Genomic DNA, 17,475 nt, shown 5'->3' with positions numbered 1-17,475 from the left:
GAAATCTGACAAGCATGCAATTCTTCTGATAGAGAATTGGCCTTTAATTAATAGCATCTTTTAAACTACAAACTTTCATAATAAAATTGCTATCAGATTAAATGCTATTAATAAATTGATCAATTATTATTCAAAACATCAATTAAAGCCTTACTATTTATTTAAAAGGCTAATATTTTTGTTTTAAGTAAATTTTATCAAATCTTTCTGCAAAATGAAGACCCTGTTGAAAGGCGATCTTAAAGAAATGCACCTACTACTTGCTTACCGTATGCAAATTAATTACTACCACCAAACAATACTTTCTCCTCACCTCAAATGTGCAAGCCAAATAAGTTCCCAAATGCCATATTTACTGGATCTTAAGACACATTTCTATGACACATTTCTTTATTCTAAACTTGATACTTCTTCATTATATCAACAGACACTTACCAGTCACTAAACATTAAATGTAAGCTCTTATAACTGTCCATTATCTTTGTATATACAAACTTACCTATACATAAAAGGAATGTGTTCATCTACCTGTTAGCTGAGCTGAGCTGTTATTTAGTATAGGTAGTAAGTACCAAACAAGGATGGCCTTTAAACCTAATTTATTTAAATGTTATCAGAAACATACTATGACACAGTACGACTGCCCTGATGTGACTGTCAAAGCAGCTCAAGTCATATTATAGCCAGAAGCTACCATGCAGTTCCCTTGCGTGGAGCTCTTTCACTTGCCTCTGGCATCTCTCTGCCTTAAGCTGCACACTAATTCAGAAGCTCAACCACTACTACTCAGCCTATACTCAGACAAAGCTGCTTTCATGAAAGGTGAGCATACAGAGCTCCACATGCTTCAGTATGCCTCAAGGGCTGCTGGGGATGCAACTCAGTGTTAGCACACTTGCGTACACGTGCAAGCCCAGACTCACTTCCTAGTACCTCTCACACCAAAGATTTCAGAGTGGTCCAAAACACTACTATAGATAATGATAACCAGTGTGTAAAGGTAAAGTTACACATCATTGACAAAACAAAACAAAACAAAAAGGTTTCATTTAACCTTTGCTGTACGTCTAAACAATGGCTAGTAAATGGAAAAATGAACTTTTTTCTTGGTTTCCGGGCAGAGTCTCAGGTACCCTCAAACTCACTATGTAGTTGAAGATGATTCTGACTGTCTGCTTCTCTTGCCTCCATCTCCTGAGTACTGGGACTGCAGACATGTGCTATCACACTTGGCTTATAGTGTGCTAATGACGAAACTCTCATTAGGCCTTCTTTATGCCAGGTAAGCATTCTCTTAACGGAGCTAAAGTTCAACCCCAAAAGGTAGTTTCTGTTTTTCTTCTCTATAAATCCAGTAACTCTGCAATGTAGGCTGCAGTCTCTGGAATCTTCAAATCATAGAAATAAGGTATATATTGAGGGTCAACTACTTCTGAAGTTAGCCAGAATATTTTTGCTAAAATAAAATTGTAAAGACAATGAGGAAATTTGTGAGGTTTGTATCTGAACTGACACCTTCCAAAAGGATTACAAAAAATAAAACGTACACAATAAACCCTTTAGCAATAAGCAGATACATTTAAAAGTATTATTATGACTAATTAGGTCAATTATGGCTAGTGGAAATTATACTTTGAATAAATTAAGAGAATAATCATGTAAGTTAGGATTTAAGAATTGTTGCTAATACAGTCTCTCTGAAGGTTAGTAATCAGAAAACAATCAACCACGGTTATCTATGTATTATCCTGTTAAGTTACAAGAAAAACTGAAAATTCCTGATTGCTGAGGATGACTGCAAATACACTGAATACATTTGATGATGTCACTGAATTTAGTGTGCTCTCCAAGCAGTGACATTAAAGGAAGCCGCAAGGCTCAGCCGGGATGTCTGCAAACCTTCTCCTCCTTCACGTTATGCACCCACGACACACTCACTGCCTCAGCAGGTAGACAGTCTGTGCAGACACTTGTCACTAGAAAGCCCACTGACTTCTTGCACATGAAGGTATCTTTGCAGCACCTTAGGACGTAAGTGCACTCCAATTTCTCTTCTTACTACCCTCTAAGCACCTAAACAAAGGGTTCATATTCTTTTGAGTTCTCTCTTCTTAGGGCTGAACATACCCACCCCCAATTTCCTTATCTGTATTGCTTTTACAGTTTTAGATTTTTACCTAGAAATAAAGTAAAAAAAAATGTATACAGGAAGAAAGCCTTTAAGCACAATTTTCTCCTCCACTACTGTGGGCACCACCGTGAGACTATTTGTAGTGAAGACGCCTGGCTAGCTTTACTGTCTATTCTATCCTTCGGCAAACAGAAGCAACTCATTGATATACGTATGGATTAATGTTCCAAATCTAAAGACGTGAGTTCTAAAATTGAAAGCTCTTTCGAGTGCTAATATTATACTAGAAACTTTTATTATTTGAATTTGGGATGCTCAACCAGCAAAGTCTATGAAAATATTCTAAAACCCAAAAAGCTCCAAAACTGTAAATAGTGTCGGGATTTCCCAAGCATTTCAGACAAGGCTTACTCCACCTGTGTAAGGACAGCATGTGTCTTCCTAGGGGCAGGGGAGAAGAGGGGGGAACTAAGATTTACCAGAAGCCTGCCAGGCGCTGTCAGGAGACCGACAGACAGCCTTTGGAATATGAAAACACCACTATTGGAGAAAACATCGTTTCTGTTTGTTTAGTAATTATTTTTTGGATGAGAACATTTAAACTTTTAACTGAAGGAAATAAGAAGTGAAGTAGGAGACAAAGGGTTGGGGGTGGTCAGTGAGGGTATAAATGAAGCAAAGGGAAGAAAGAGGACCACGGGAGCTGAGGGGGCCTCGGCATAATCTATAGAAATAAAGTCAGAGTTTCTGAACATGACAGTGGAACTTGGGAACTTGGGAGTGTCAAAAGCAGCAGGAAGGGAATCAGTTGGGGGAGAAGAGGTAGCTGAGGGCAGGAGGGAGTAAGAGGTGGGTGGTCTTGTCTTACCCTTCGCTTAGTTTCTGTGTAGCCTGGCAGGGAGACATAATCCCCAGTCAGCCCACCTTGCTGCCTGGCAGGAAAGGGCATAGCATAGAAAAACACCTTTAGTGGCAGTAAATATTTCACGCCCCTGCCACGGGGGATTGATCTTCCCACTGCCCCCCTCAGCAATGTGCACTTTGGGTATCTGTGAAGCACTTGGCAAACTGGCAAGTGCTGCTATATAAACACAAGCTATTGTAACTTGGAGAGAGCCACAGTGCACTAAGACTTCCTTTCTGGGAGCAGCAAGGACTAAAAAGGAAGAGCATTCCTTTTGAACCCCACAAAATGACCAGACAGTTCCCTTGTTGTTGTTGTTGTTGTTGTTGTTGTTGTACTGTTATAAAGCAACAGACATGAATGAAGTGACTGCAAAGAGAAGCAAGACACAATGATGCGCCTGACTAGGACAGCTGGGTGATGTTCAGCAGGGACAAGGGAGGGGCAGAGGTCCAAAGGAGTCTGGATTTAAAGTCATTTCCCTTAAGGGAAGAAAATGTCCCTTCAGCTCTGACCTGCACATCTATCTATAAAGAAAAAAAATGTCTGTTGCCTAGAAGAAAAGAGTGTTTTCCTAGAGGTCCCTTTTCTTTTATTGATACTATTGAAGGATATATATTTCAGTAACTCAGAATCATTCAATCATAAGAAGAGAGACTGCTAAATTGTGTGAGTCACTGAGCAGAGGGAACTGGAAAACTTAAATTCTGAGTAGAAAGCAAGCATTAAACATTCATCTTTCCTTTTAACCCCAGCATTACTGATGCCAGTTTGTGAATGCTTTTTAAAATCACTAAAACTAGATCTTATGCAGGAAATTCCACTGATCAAATTTCAATGTCAGCAATATAAAATACCACATTCTTATACTCCCACCTAAACTTTATAGCCAGATAAACTGAAGTGCACAAAAGCCTGGTAAATCGCCAAAACTTGTTAGCAAGAATTATGTATCTCTGGTGTTCAGATGAAAGCCAGCAGTACTCCACCCAGCTCCTTTCAAGAAACACCAGTGGAAACCATGGAGAGGTGTAGCTGATGAAATACTAAGTCCCCATCTATTTTTACCAGAAATGTTTCCATGTTATTAATATGAAACTTCAAAAACAGAATCACTCCTTCATGGCTGGGATGTAAGTCTAGGGCTGCCTGAGTGCCGTCTGCGGCTCTGATCAGGGCTGCTATGAGAACGAAAGCATGCACATGTATGTGTATGTGCACCCAACACCTACCCCTCCCACACACCAGCATCACACACACCTTCCCCTGCTTTCTCCTAGTCACAAATACTCATTTTCCCTTACGGGAGAAAAATGGGACAGAATTTATTTAGAATCCAATGTGCTTTAAAAATTGTATATACCCTACTTATAATCTAAAAGGAAAATGAAGCTGAAAGTCATATCATTTCATAAAAAATTATTTTTTCAATGGAACCCTAATTTTTCCCATTTAAGGGTAAACAGCTAGTAAGTTCTAAATAAAGCACAGCTCATAAAGATCACATCTGTATATTCATATTAGTCTAATAAACACTAGATATCTGTATATTCTTATGAGTCTAATGATCACTAAAATATCTTAGAAATAGGATGAAATTCATTAAAGGTAATTATAAAGTTAGATTACCTTAGTTGGTTCCATATGGAAATACTTACCTTAAATCCATCTTTCTTGTTTTTTTCCAAACCTGACCATTCTCCAGGCTGAAAATTCAAAGAGATACAAGCGACTTGGTAAAAACAAAACCTATAGCCCCAAATTTGGATTCTAAGGTAAGTTTTCAAATAGGACAGTCCACTTAATTGGCATAACAGGGAGGGAATTTCTTGGCTCTAATCGCTCAAAACAATATTATTGCTCTGACAACACAATTAAAGCCAAAACCAACCCTTTTAATGTCTTCTATGCATTTAATGATGTAGCTCCTCTTGACCGCTTCCTTCACTGCATAGGCATCACTAAGGATTGTGAGGTGCTCCTCCAAGGCTTGCTGAATAAGGCTACTGGGCAAGGTGGGGAGGTGAGCCAGTTCCCAGAGTACATCTAACACCTGCAACAGCACCATTATGATGAGCCATCCCATAAGCACAGAAGACGATTTAAGCATTTGTGCTAGAAAAACTCATATGCTTTTCTTGCCTTTCCGGAAGTGGCCTCAAAGCGAGCTTCCCGGCCTATTCGTCCAATCAGACTCAGCAGCTTCTGCCTCACTCTGTCAGTCTCAGTCTCCCAGCTCTGCACAAGAGAACAGTAAGAACAGAGAGGGGCCACGGTCAAGCTGGTGAAATTAGCAAAAACTCTAAAATTTTAACTAAAAAGGTTAATAAGGTAAGAGAAGTACATCTGAAGGCAGCTGTGGGGGAAGGACACAGTTTAAACTTTACCTTCTGAATGAGGACGAACAAATGATTAAGCTGATCTGCGTTAAACTTCACAGCTGCCGCAGCGATAATTGTATGAATGTTCTCAATTACTGTAGACGACTGTCCTGACTAGAAAAGAGGAGATGCCGGGAGAAAGTTAAGTCCTGGCAGTCGGCAAAACCTAAATCTTCTTCCCAACAACTTACACAGTGACTGTGGTCTAATTAGCACTCACTTCCATGCCAACACTGGCAGGGTTACATGAAGCAACTATTACTAATGGTCACCTCACTGCATTTCCACTCCTAGCAGCATTTCGTCTTTTACGTGTGAAAAAGCAAAAGAATCAAGATCTCAGTCTGATAGTTATTTTAGAAAGAAAATAAAGTATTTTCAACAAAAAAATTCAAATTGATTTATTTCAAACTGAAAAGTACAAGGCAAATACATGTTTAGTGTCTTTGTAGATCAGTGTTCAGGGCTTTGGCTGAGAGCATTATTGGCCCCATTTTAAACGTTGCTTATAAAATCTTTATGACTTCAACTAGTACTTATTGACCCAATGGGCAGTAAGTCTGCATCAAAGCTATAGGCCCTACTTGAATGACTGACACTTATTTATAACCTCAGTCATGGCACAGGATAGAAACTTGGAAAGCAGGAAAAATATTTGTATATTCAGTTAATTTTCTCCACAACCACTATGTATATGTAGTTGTTCATTAAATGTAGCAGGCTCTCTGTGTCTGTCTGTCTGTCTTTCTGTCTCCCTCTCCCTCCTCATTTTCACCTCATGTGGGTTCAGAATGTACACTGAGAACACATTATACACGAGGGTATTCACCTCGGCCGGATACGGGAAGTCTACCTAGGAACCTAGGAGTGCTTTTCCGTAATCCTGCCCAACTGTAGCACTCTGTACTGCTAGAAGGGGATCAGCTAACTGTGCTCCCACAGTGCCCGGTCAGCTAGCTTCCTGTGACACACAGTGAGAGGCAGTACTGGGAGAGGAAGGGGTGTTTTGGGTTCGGGCTCAGAGAATGATATAGGGCTGGTGAGGCACCAGGGCTCTGTCCGGCATTGCTAGTGGGGGCGGCACCCCCCACTTGCACGGTCTGCACCTCCAAAGGTAGATTCCTCTCCGTCATCTTCCACCTTAGCAACACGTTTTTTGTTTGTTTGTTTTGTTTGCATTTTAAGCTTTTTAAAAAATTATTTATGTGTGTGGGTATTTTATGTGGACATATGCCTGTGCGCCTCATGCATACATGCTTTGTAAACAATTCCCCAGCATCAAGTCCACGTGCCTGAAATGCCTAGCAGAGTGTGTTTCCAACTAGATTCTGACTGCTACAGAATTAAGGGGACACAGTTAAATACAGCAGCAGCTTTCACTGTGACTTAGAGTGGAGATTTGTGCACACGAAGCTGAGGCACATACATATTTAGATGCTGCACTGCTTAGCCTGAATTAGTGACTCACAGTCAGCAACACACAAACCTAACTAAAGCCACAGGAGTGAGTGAAACTGACTATGGAAAGCTTTTGAAGTGAAAAAAGGGCAAAAGATTAAGGCTTGGGGGGCAGGCAAGGTAGAAAAGAAGCTAGGCATGAGAGAACACATCTATATACTACTCAGCTATCAAAAACAATGACTTCATGAAATTCATAGGCAAATGGAATGAACTAGAAAATATCATCCTGAGTGAGGTAACCCAATCGCAGAAAAACACACTTGGTATGCACTCACTGATAAGTGGATATTAGCCCAAAAGCTCAAATTACCCAAGATGCAATCTACAGACCACAGGAAGCTCAAGAAGAAGGATGACCGAAATACAGATGCTCCCACTCCTTCTTAAAAGGGGAAAAATATCCATAGGAGGAGATATGGAAGCAAGGTTTAGAGGAACGACTCAAGGAATGGTCATTCAGAGCCTGACACACATGTGGCCCATATATATATAGCTAGCAAAACTAGATAAGATTGATGAAGCTAAAAATGCATGCCGAAAGGGACTGGATATAGATCTCTCCTGAGAGACACATCCAGAGCATGTCCAATACAGAGGTCAATGCTAGCAGCAAACCACTGAACTGAGAACAGGACCCCTTGCGGGGAATTAGAGGAAGGATTAAAAGAGTTGAAGGGGCTTGCAACCCCATAAGAACAACAATGCCAACCAACCAGAGCTCCCAGGGACTAAGCCACTACCGAAAGACTATACGTGGCCTGACCCAGGGCTCCAACTGCATATGTAGCAGAGTATAACCTTGTTGGGGCACCAGGGGAAGGGGAAGCCCTTGGTCCTGCCAAGGCTGGACCCCCCAGTATAGGGGAATGTGTGTGTGGGGGGTAAGGGGGGATGGATGGGGGAACACTTGTATGGGGGAGGGGGAGAAGATGGGGGCATCTTACGGACAGGAAACCAGGAAAGGGAATGACATTTGAAATGTAAGTAAAGAAATATATCTAATTTAAAAAATTTGAAAAATTAGGATGTGTTATTTCTCTGCCTAATTACAAATAGCATGCTCCCTGGGGGGGGGGGTGGGGGGAGAACACATCTATAAACTCAACACTCAAGAAACTAAGGCAGAGAATTTCAAGTTTAAGTCCAGCAGTGACTATAATGAGAACCTGTCTCGGGGGGGTGGGGGGGGAAAGACAGTGACGGAGACAACACAAATAAAGAAGGAAAGCCATGTGGGAGTCTGTCACACTGATGAGTTCTGAAAAGCTAAAATCTAAAACCTGCTGCTACTATCAAGCTCATTTATTAGACTAAATAAGAAGAACTATAACGAGAATTAACAATACAAAGAAAGTAACAGGATTGATAAACAGGAGATGTAGACCTACTCCTAGCTCTGCACTAGCTAACACAGCTTTCTGGAAGACTCTGACCTTTTTTAACAGAACAAAAAAATAAGACTAAAGTTTGAAATGTCTTGTGAGTATGACATTCCTTTTATAAATGTAACTTATTTTTCTGGAACTGAGAGTGGAACCCAGGGCCTTGTATTTACTAGGCAAGTGCCCTACTACTAAGCTAAGTCCCCTAATCTCCAACCCCTTAGATATGTAATCTTAATAAACCATAAAAAAGACTAGTTATAGCTCACCTAGGGCAAACCAGAGAGGTCCCCCTGCTTTGACTGACTTCTCACCACCCTATCCCCTTTCCTATGGTCCAAACATATCAGAAAAAGCCAAAAATAATTCTGCTCAACTTACTTGTATTTTCCAAATTTTAGTGAGTTCATCTAGTGACAATTTACTGCCCAAGAGTTCGATAATTCCCTTTATGCGATCACAGTATTGTGCTTGGTCTATGTTGCCTAATAGAGGAGACATCAGAGGGAAACCAGATGCAGTGAATAACAGCTCTATTAATACAAACAATGATAACTTCCAAGATTACCTAAAGACTAATAAAAACAAACAAGATGTTTGCATTTCTTTTTTTCTTTTTTTTCCTATTCTTTTTTTCGGAGCTGGGGATCGAACCCAGGGCCCTGTGCTTGCTAGGCAAGTGCTCTACCACTGAGCCAAATCCCCAACCCCGATGTTTGCATTTCTTAAAAGTAAAACTAATTCATATGTCAAATAATTTTTATTTTTTGAAAACAACTTACCTTCCAGTGCAATTGACAGAACTGAGTTTTCAACTAGCCAATCTAGTAATCTGTCTGTGTCTATAGCATTCTTCACAGACTTGGATAAAGTACTATCTTCTATTAGTTTTGTTACCTAAAATGAGTGAATTAATTAGCATGAGTGAATCAAATATGCATAATCAAATCTTCTCTCTTATATGTATAGTCATTCTCAAGACTTATCAAAGTCTAACAATTAATCAAAATATTTAAAAACTAGATTATTTCTTAAAAGATAACAACTAAGTATGATGTCTCCTTAAAAAGAAAATGGGATCATTCTTAGAGCTCTACTTAATGGCTGGCTGGCTTAATGACAAGGACCCAACCCAAACTGCAACCATGACTTGTCCTCCACATTTTATAACTGAAGGAGGAGTGAGAAGCAGACAGCCCAACTCTGGTGATGAGAAGTTCAGAGTACGCTTGTGAACTATCCATGGCTACAGGCTTGATGTCCCAGAATGTGGAGTGAGACACAGACCGAATCCTGGCACTGGCCTGTTCAAACTGTACTCGTTCACTCTTGCCTTTGCCTGTGTTCATGGTCTGGCTATTCAACGCTTCATATCTGTGAAATATCTTAGTCCCTTTCAAGAAATTCTTCTTTGACTTAAAATGATCTAGGATGAACTGATTTGACTTAAGAGTTAAAAATCTGAAAACTCAAGGGAAAATAACTGGAAATGAGTGAATTAGCCTATGAGCTTAACCTGCCCTCCACTGAGCCCACCACATTGAGCAGGTCTAAGATGAAAGAATGGGAAAGCAAGCTGAGGAAAAGTACTTTTTGTTTGGACTCACTACTACAGTTACTTCATTTTGTCCCAACATTAGCTAGAAGATAAAGTTATATGTGAAACAAAAAGAAATGTCTCTTAGTAAATAGCTAAGGATGATACTGTAGGAAATTTCACAAAAATAATTTTCAGGGAGAAAATCTTGACAATAATACAAATATGACTTTTCACTAGCAGACAATTCACATATAGTAAGTACCACTGTTTTTTCTGTCTTACAGAGTCAAGAGAATTTATTTTCTTCCAACATCTTATATTAAAAACGACATGTGAGTCGAATGCAAACTTACTTCTTTGAGGGAATTCATTTTAGCACTAAAATGTGGTGATTTCAGCATGCGCAGCAGGATGTCAAGGCGAAGGTCATCCACAATCGTCACCAGATCCGGTTGGAAGCGCATGCAAAGTAACTTAATGGCAGACAAGAGCTCAGGGATGCTGACCAACCTCTTTCATTTAATAAAAACAGAAAAACAAAGAAACGAACAAACAAAAACTGTAAAAACATCCTGATATTAATTGTCATGACACACATATAGGCTGACAGTGGCCAGGAGACAACTCATATTTTACATGGTCAATTAACTCACCTAACAAAGCTATTTGGGGAGGGGCAAAGGAAGGAAAAAGGATCGCAGTAGAAGGGATTCAAGGCAGGAAAGTCTTCATCAGTGTTAAAACTGCTCTAAAGTACTTCTGATACACTCAAAAATACACTATTATTCTAATCTAGCCTGATTGTAATACCATCAAAATCACGTTAGAAAACCTGAATTAGGTATCACTCCTAATTTGTTGTATTTACTGAGACAACACTATCCTCAGTTGTTTTGAAAGTAGCTTTTGGGGGCAGGGGCAGAAAACTAATTAATTTGACACATGCCGTTAAGCATATCAAGAAGGTCCAGAAAGCAATGGCGTGGGAATTTGCCAAGCTTGGCTTTGCTATCATGGACTAAGCAGTGCTAGGCTCTACCTGTCTAGGGAGTAATTACCTTGTCTTTGAGGTCTTTCTCCTCTACACTTCGCACGTCCTGGATTGTGGTAAGGATGACTGGGTCTAGCATAGGCTGTAGACATAAAACACTAGTTACAAAACTCCTGAATCTATGCTACAATAGCTACTCCTCACCTGTTACTCACAAAGGAGAGGGCACAGTGAAAGGTATGAATCCTACCCTGCAGTGCCACCATTAACTAGCTGACCATCCCAAGTGCCCTTAACAGATTCTGTGCCTCTATTTCTTCACTGTAACATGAGCCAAGTTCCTCTCACTACATTGTATATGAGTTATCTGAAGAAAACTCAAGACACATGAACTTTCCTCTTAAAAGAGTAAGAGGTACGGCTACCTTGTTTGAGACAGGGTCTCACTATATAGACTTGGCTGATCTGGAACTAGTCTGGTCTCTAATTTAGAAATCCGTATGACTTCCAGGTCTGGCATGAGTACTTTTATAATAAAATATTTTATATTTGACTTTTAAAAATGGATACATGCAAAGCATGCTACATACAAACTACTTTTATTATGAATGAGATACATGACACATTGCTACAGAATGAGAACACGATCACACACTTAACTCTAAATTGTTAATTTGAAAAACAGTAAAATAGTAACTAGAGGTAAACTGACCCTTCTAGTGAAATAAGCAATTTAAAAAAATTAGATAGAAAAATAGTATTTGGCTGTCAGAAGCAAGTATATATGGTCCATGAGTGCAGATGATATGAGACACTGATCCAGATACAATTTCTTCCTTCGTACAGAAGCCAACAGTACAGGAAGGGCTGTGGGCTGTGATTAGAAAGTGAGTCAGGACTCTTATCAGCAGTACCAGGACACTCAGTCCTCACTGGCACGCTGGGAGACAGGCGCTGTTACAACAGCAGCACAAACTTCTAGTCACACCACGCAATGCAGACAACGGATGGCAGCTAATATGCCCATGGTGTGCACAGATGACTGAATTTGGATCAAGATAGGTCAGTAGAACAGACGACAGCAGCTGTAGCTTACCCTCTTCCAGCTCTCATTCTTAAGTGCACCCTGCTCACATGTACATGCTCACACACAATCTGCAGCTTCTGAAGAACTCAACTAATTAGCATTTAGAGTATTTATGCTAAATTTTCTTACATGGAATACAGAACATTTAAAAGTGAGCCCTGAGCTTGATTCATTAAGCTAACTAAATTACTAATTATACTCTTTTTAAAAAACTCAAATTACTTTGTCTTTTATGTCTTAATGTTTTAGTCACTAAACCACTGATCTAGGCTAGGATGCAGCTCAGGTGGTAGCGTGCTGGCCAAGAAAGCATGAAGTCCTGGGTCTGAGCCCAGCACTAAAGAAACTTGATTTGATGGTGTACACCTGTAATCGTATCACTGAGGAGGTGGAGGCAGGAGGATCTAAAGTTCAAGGTTGTCCTTGGTTACACTGCAAGTTTGAGCTTAGCCTGGATTACATAAGACCCCATCTCAAAAACCAAAACATAACAAAAAACCTTATATTGGTATACTTAAAAAACTGACATCAGTAGATGTTTCTAAAGAACTCAACATACAGAACTAAAAAATATTTAAATTCTATCTTTTTTCTTTAAACATTTTTACATAGTATTTTGAAGTTTAAAGAAAGCACTCAACATTGAGAAATGGCAGAAAATTCTCACACATACTTTTCTTATAAAATTTAAATGGATGTATTCTGATAGGACATTTTGTTTGGTAACTTACTAACCAAAGCAGAGCAACAAGAAAGTATAAGGCCTTCATTCAGCATTAAAACCTGACTACTCGGGGGACTAAGAAGATGCTTCAGTGGGTAGAGATACACAGTATGCTAAGGACTGAGTGCAGGACTCCCCCACCCCTTTTCAAAGTGGCAGTGTGCACCTGCAACCCTGACACCAGGAGAGAGAAGGCTCCGGAGCTCCCTGACCTGCAGGGCATGGTGGTACCTGCACACGAGCATGCACACAGGCAAACTGGAACACTCAGCTTTACGACGTTATGACCTGAAGAATTACAATTTTGCAGAGGAAGGAAGTCAGACATGAAAAGCTGCTAAGCTGTTACCCTGACGAGAGAGACTAGGCTGTAAGCCTGCCTGGCTGACCGTCAAAGCTGATCTAGGAGAACCCAGTCAGAAACAGAGCCCAAAACAACTCAGTGAAGTCAGGGATACATGCCCCTTCTGTATAGAAAGGACAACAGCTAACACTAAGAAATTATATTTGATAAAAATCCATCTTTAAAAACAAATGTTACAGGTCTCCTTACTCTTAGAAAACTTATTTTCTGACAACATTTTCAGTATAACAACTGCAACCTTGAAAAACAGAAGCTATTCTGTATTGAGCATCATTCTGAACAACCTAATAACATAGAAGTTACTATGTATTTGTCATTTCCCAGGCAGTGATACAAACGGCTTCATCCTACCTGCACCACGGAGGAGTTGAGGTACTCTGCACACACCCCTAAGGGCTGCACCAGTGCTGAGACGGCCTGGGAGAAGACAGTGAAGGTGAGAGACATGTGAGTTGGCTTTGCACCCTTTAAAATTAAACAAATCCTTTCCCATGTATCTGAGAAAAATGTAAATGGTAACTGGATCAAGTCATGAAGTAATAATTAGATAAATTAAATTCCTAGATAGAAAGACAATCCACTTAAAACATTACAGACATTTAAATCAGAATGCCAACAAAACTCCCCTGAAAGATTGAATGAAATGATTCTAAAGTTTATAATGATGGATATTAAAGCATTTCCTCTTGAAAAGGAAAGAATAAAGAGGAAGTAAAATAGCCTCTAGTCAAAAAAAAAAGTTAAGGTTTATTTGAAGAATAGACAGTTACTAAAATACACAAAAGATCCAAATAAATAACGGAGACAGTGTTCCAAGTGGGACATAGCAATTATAGAGATGCCAATTCTCTATTCATCGACCTATGTATTTAATGCTATTCCAAACATGGCCTCGGTGGCTTTTTCTTTTTTCTGGACATACTGATTCCATGCAGAAGAATGAAAGGTGTCAAACTAAGCCTGAGGATTTTAGACAGCAGGGACAGCACAGTGGCAGCGTGGCTAGTAACTCGAGATGACTGCACTTGCCCCGAATCAAAGACTGCAACAGTGTCCAAGAGCACACCACTCTCAGCACTGAGATGAGACAAAGCTCATAGACACCAATGATAGTGGGAACAAGAATTAGTCAAAGAGGACCCTGTATCAACTGGTTATTTATTTGAAAGAGAAGCATTAGACCCTGTTATACAATATGAGTAAACTGAATAAATCAAGAGCCAATTTTAAAAAATTATAAAAGCATAAAAAGAAATTATAACCTTGAAATGGGAGAATATTCCCTAATATTGGAAAAATTTTAAGCCATTAAGGAAATTTTATAATTTCTGATAACACAAACAGGGCTGGCAAGGTGGCTCAGCAGTAAAGGTCCCTGCTGCCAAACCTGATATTCTGGGCTCAACCCTCAAGGCCCACTTAGAAGGAGGAGAAAACCATTACCAAGCTATTTCTGACCTCCATGCATGTGTCACATACCCTCACACACAGATAGATACACTCACACAAAAATGGTTTAGAATTAAGACTTCCTAAAACTTAATGATTTACTTGAAATTAATGATTTACTACTTGAAATCTAAAAAGTCAATTTACAGATGAAACCGATAGACAGTACTCACTTAGACAAATGCTCTAGCTCCCAGAATAGTAGAGCACTCCAAATTAAGAAAACAGCATTTATGTCAATTATATTAGAAAATCACAGATGAAAAGATACTTAGCATTATTGGTTGTGCTGTAAAATGGGTTTGTAGAGCCCAATGGGCAGTACAGCTTTTTGGAAGGAGATTTAGCAATCAACTGTAATTTTAAAATGTTTAGTCTTTAATCCAGGAATCTTATGTTGTGACCCATTTTGAAAATAAAGTATCTTGAAATGATTGGAAAAAAAAAAAAGGAATCTTACTTTCTAAGAACTGATCCTTTACAAACACATCTAAATGAAGACACATATATAGGGACCATTTTTCTGTAGTAGTAAAAACTAAAAAAACAAGCCAACGACATCAACAAACGGCATCACAGTGCATGCACCTCTGCACAAGGCACCTGGGGTCACTAGGAACACTAATGGTTCTAAGTGGGAAAGACGCCCATGATGTGGTAAGGGAAAAAGGACTACGTGTACAGGTTGACAGTGACTTGTTTTAGAGAAACGGAGAAATGGGAGAAGAGACAGAAGGAGTGGGAGGGGAGCAGGAGGTAGGTACATGCACGGGGTAAATCAGTTTCATTCTTTAGAACTGGTGTCTTTGAACTGGCGAGAATGTGATTATTTTTCCCAATACTTTTCAAGCTAAAAGATATAACATCAACAGTCTTATCATATGGCCTAAATTTATTCTGGGACACAGTTACCTTCCTAATTGGTCAGAAATCAGGCACTTATCATGAAACTTTAATTATACTTGTTATGAAAACGAGAACTGAGGTCACTCTCCCCTCAATGCATCCTCCACAGATCACCGTTGCCCGTAAGAGTGACTTTAGAAAATGGTCTGACTGAATGTACAATTTGAAGGTTTTTAATTTCATAACATTTAATATCAAATAGAGAATAGGCCTTCAATACATGTGTGCACACTTCTCCAATGCTCAGCCATGTAGGGTAGAAATGGAAGGGGGATTCTTTGTTGTTTAAACACTAGAAAATTACTGAACGTTTTTTTTTTTTTTTTTGGTTCTTTTTTTCGGAGCTGGGGACCGAACCCAGGGCCTTGCACTTCCTAGGCAAGTGCTCTGCCACTGAGCCAAATCCCCAACCCCGAACGTTTTTACCTTCTTGAGAAATGAAGTTAATTTCTAACATTACTCATTATCTAAACAGCCAGTTCTTGAGAAACAAGTAAACTAGAAAAGTGTCTCTGGAGATTTTTTCTCTTTTCTTTTTCAAATCACTACTATCTTTCATGTCAAAAAGTCATTTCCAACATGACTTATTATATTCCATTAATATAAATGACAATCCAACAGCCTAAGTGACTCTCAAGGCAGGGAGACAAAGCTTCCTGGTTTGTGGCAGCAAAAACCAGGTCGCTCTATTACTACTCCATCAGGTCTCTTCTGCCTTCTTCCACAGGGGACCAGGGGAGTTGATCAGTTGTCATCCCACAGGAACTGCCCAATTTTTAACACTTAGGGTTGGAATTTCAGCACAGAACTTCTGCATTGATCCAATTATGGCAGGTAGCACGCCCAGGGCTGTTGCTACGATGGGTCCTGGGATCACACTCAGGTTCTTCTGCTTGCACAACAAGCACTGCAGTGCTGGAGCTTTCCCCAGATGTTTACCTCTACCAACCAACCAAAGTCCTGCACGCGGAGTGCAGAGAATGGTCTGACTCACCCCAAGTTCTATGTCTTCAGAATGGAGTTTGGCTTGGATGGCTGCAAATCCACCTAATTCTCCAAACTGAAAAGAAAGCAGGCATGAATTATTTTTTTAAATGCTCCACAGTAATAACTACCCCATTTCTCTTTGCCTCTGTGCTCTGTGAGATTGATCTTTGAAGACCAGAAATGCAACTCCAATGTGAACTGCAAGATGTGCTAAGGTGAACTGTAAAAGATCAACTAACCAGAAACTTGATGCTCAGCTCTACTTTATCACATACACAGAGAAGGACTATACAGCATTCCTCCTCAGTGAACCATTCTTATTTGTGGTGGCTTGAACAAGAACTATCACCCACAAGCTCATGTAGTTGAACATTTGGTCTCCAGTTGGTGACACTGTCTGGAGAGGCTATGGAGCTTTAGGAAGGGCAGCCTTGCTAGAAGGTATGTATATCCGTGGAAGCAGGTTTTGAGGTTTACAGCCTCATCTCACTTCCCATGCTTGCTCTCTGGTTCCTGTGTGTGTGTGTTCGTGTGCGTGCATAAGATGTGATCAGGCAGATGCCTGCTCCTGCCTCCTGCTGCCATGCCTTCCCCAGCATTATGTGCTCTGCCTCTGGACTTATGAACCAAAATGAACTTTGTTTACACTGCTTTTGGTCATGTTGCATCACAGCAACAGAAAAATAACTAAAAAATAACTAATAATTATTTTCCACTTGTTTAAGATATTGAACTATCAGAAGTCACACTAGAAACTAGGAGTGGTATCTCAAAGCCAAATTAATAAAAGTGTATACCTTATTTACCAAGTCCACCACCCATCCATGAGGCTCCTGTGAGAAAATAAATCCAAAAATTAATATGGGAAGAGAAAAGCTTCCCCATTGTTAACCTTTTTTATTTCCTAAATAGGAAATCTGAAGGAAAAGCATTAAAATTTGAAACATACTTTGGAAGTCTTTCCCTAATGTTTCTTAATGTAAGCCTTTGACATTGCTGTATACAATTTGTTTAATTTTTTTTTAATGTATTGGTATTCTGTGTTTACACACACACAGTACATGCCAGAAGAGGGCATCAGATCCCATTACAGAAGGTTGTGAGGCACCCAGTGGGTGCTTGTAATTGAACTCAGGCCCTCTGGAGAGCATCCAGTGTTCTTAACCGC

At 39.8% G+C, this 17,475-nt stretch overlaps 1 protein-coding gene across 3 annotated transcripts in view; it reads right to left on the bottom strand.

The window, feature by feature from the left end:
• Positions 1–17,475, bottom strand: part of Usp24 (ubiquitin specific peptidase 24) — a 129,752-nt gene that overhangs the window by 73,292 nt on the left and 38,985 nt on the right. For 2 of the 3 annotated variants that reach the window (XM_006238511.4, NM_001271206.2), the window contains exons 6-16: positions 17,105–17,140; positions 16,315–16,380; positions 13,317–13,382; positions 10,858–10,932; positions 10,153–10,311; positions 9,042–9,156; positions 8,641–8,744; positions 5,423–5,530; positions 5,178–5,273; positions 4,927–5,088; positions 4,694–4,741 (exon numbers count right to left, since the gene is read on the bottom strand). In XM_006238511.4, the coding sequence (XP_006238573.1) occupies positions 4,694–4,741; positions 4,927–5,088; positions 5,178–5,273; positions 5,423–5,530; positions 8,641–8,744; positions 9,042–9,156; positions 10,153–10,311; positions 10,858–10,932; positions 13,317–13,382; positions 16,315–16,380; positions 17,105–17,140 (1,035 nt within the window). Of the gene's footprint in view, positions 1–2,999; positions 3,064–4,693; positions 4,742–4,926; positions 5,089–5,177; positions 5,274–5,422; positions 5,531–8,640; positions 8,745–9,041; positions 9,157–10,152; positions 10,312–10,857; positions 10,933–13,316; positions 13,383–16,314; positions 16,381–17,104; positions 17,141–17,475 lie in introns of those variants that run through there. The other variant, XM_039109959.2, reaches the window with a different exon arrangement.

This window comes from Rattus norvegicus, chromosome 5 (assembly GCF_036323735.1).
Source record: "Rattus norvegicus strain BN/NHsdMcwi chromosome 5, GRCr8, whole genome shotgun sequence".
In the NCBI taxonomy this organism is placed as follows: Eukaryota; Metazoa; Chordata; class Mammalia; order Rodentia; family Muridae; genus Rattus; species Rattus norvegicus.
The sequence above is the reverse complement of the archived record's forward strand: the minus strand, read 5'-3'. Positions and strand labels throughout refer to the sequence as shown.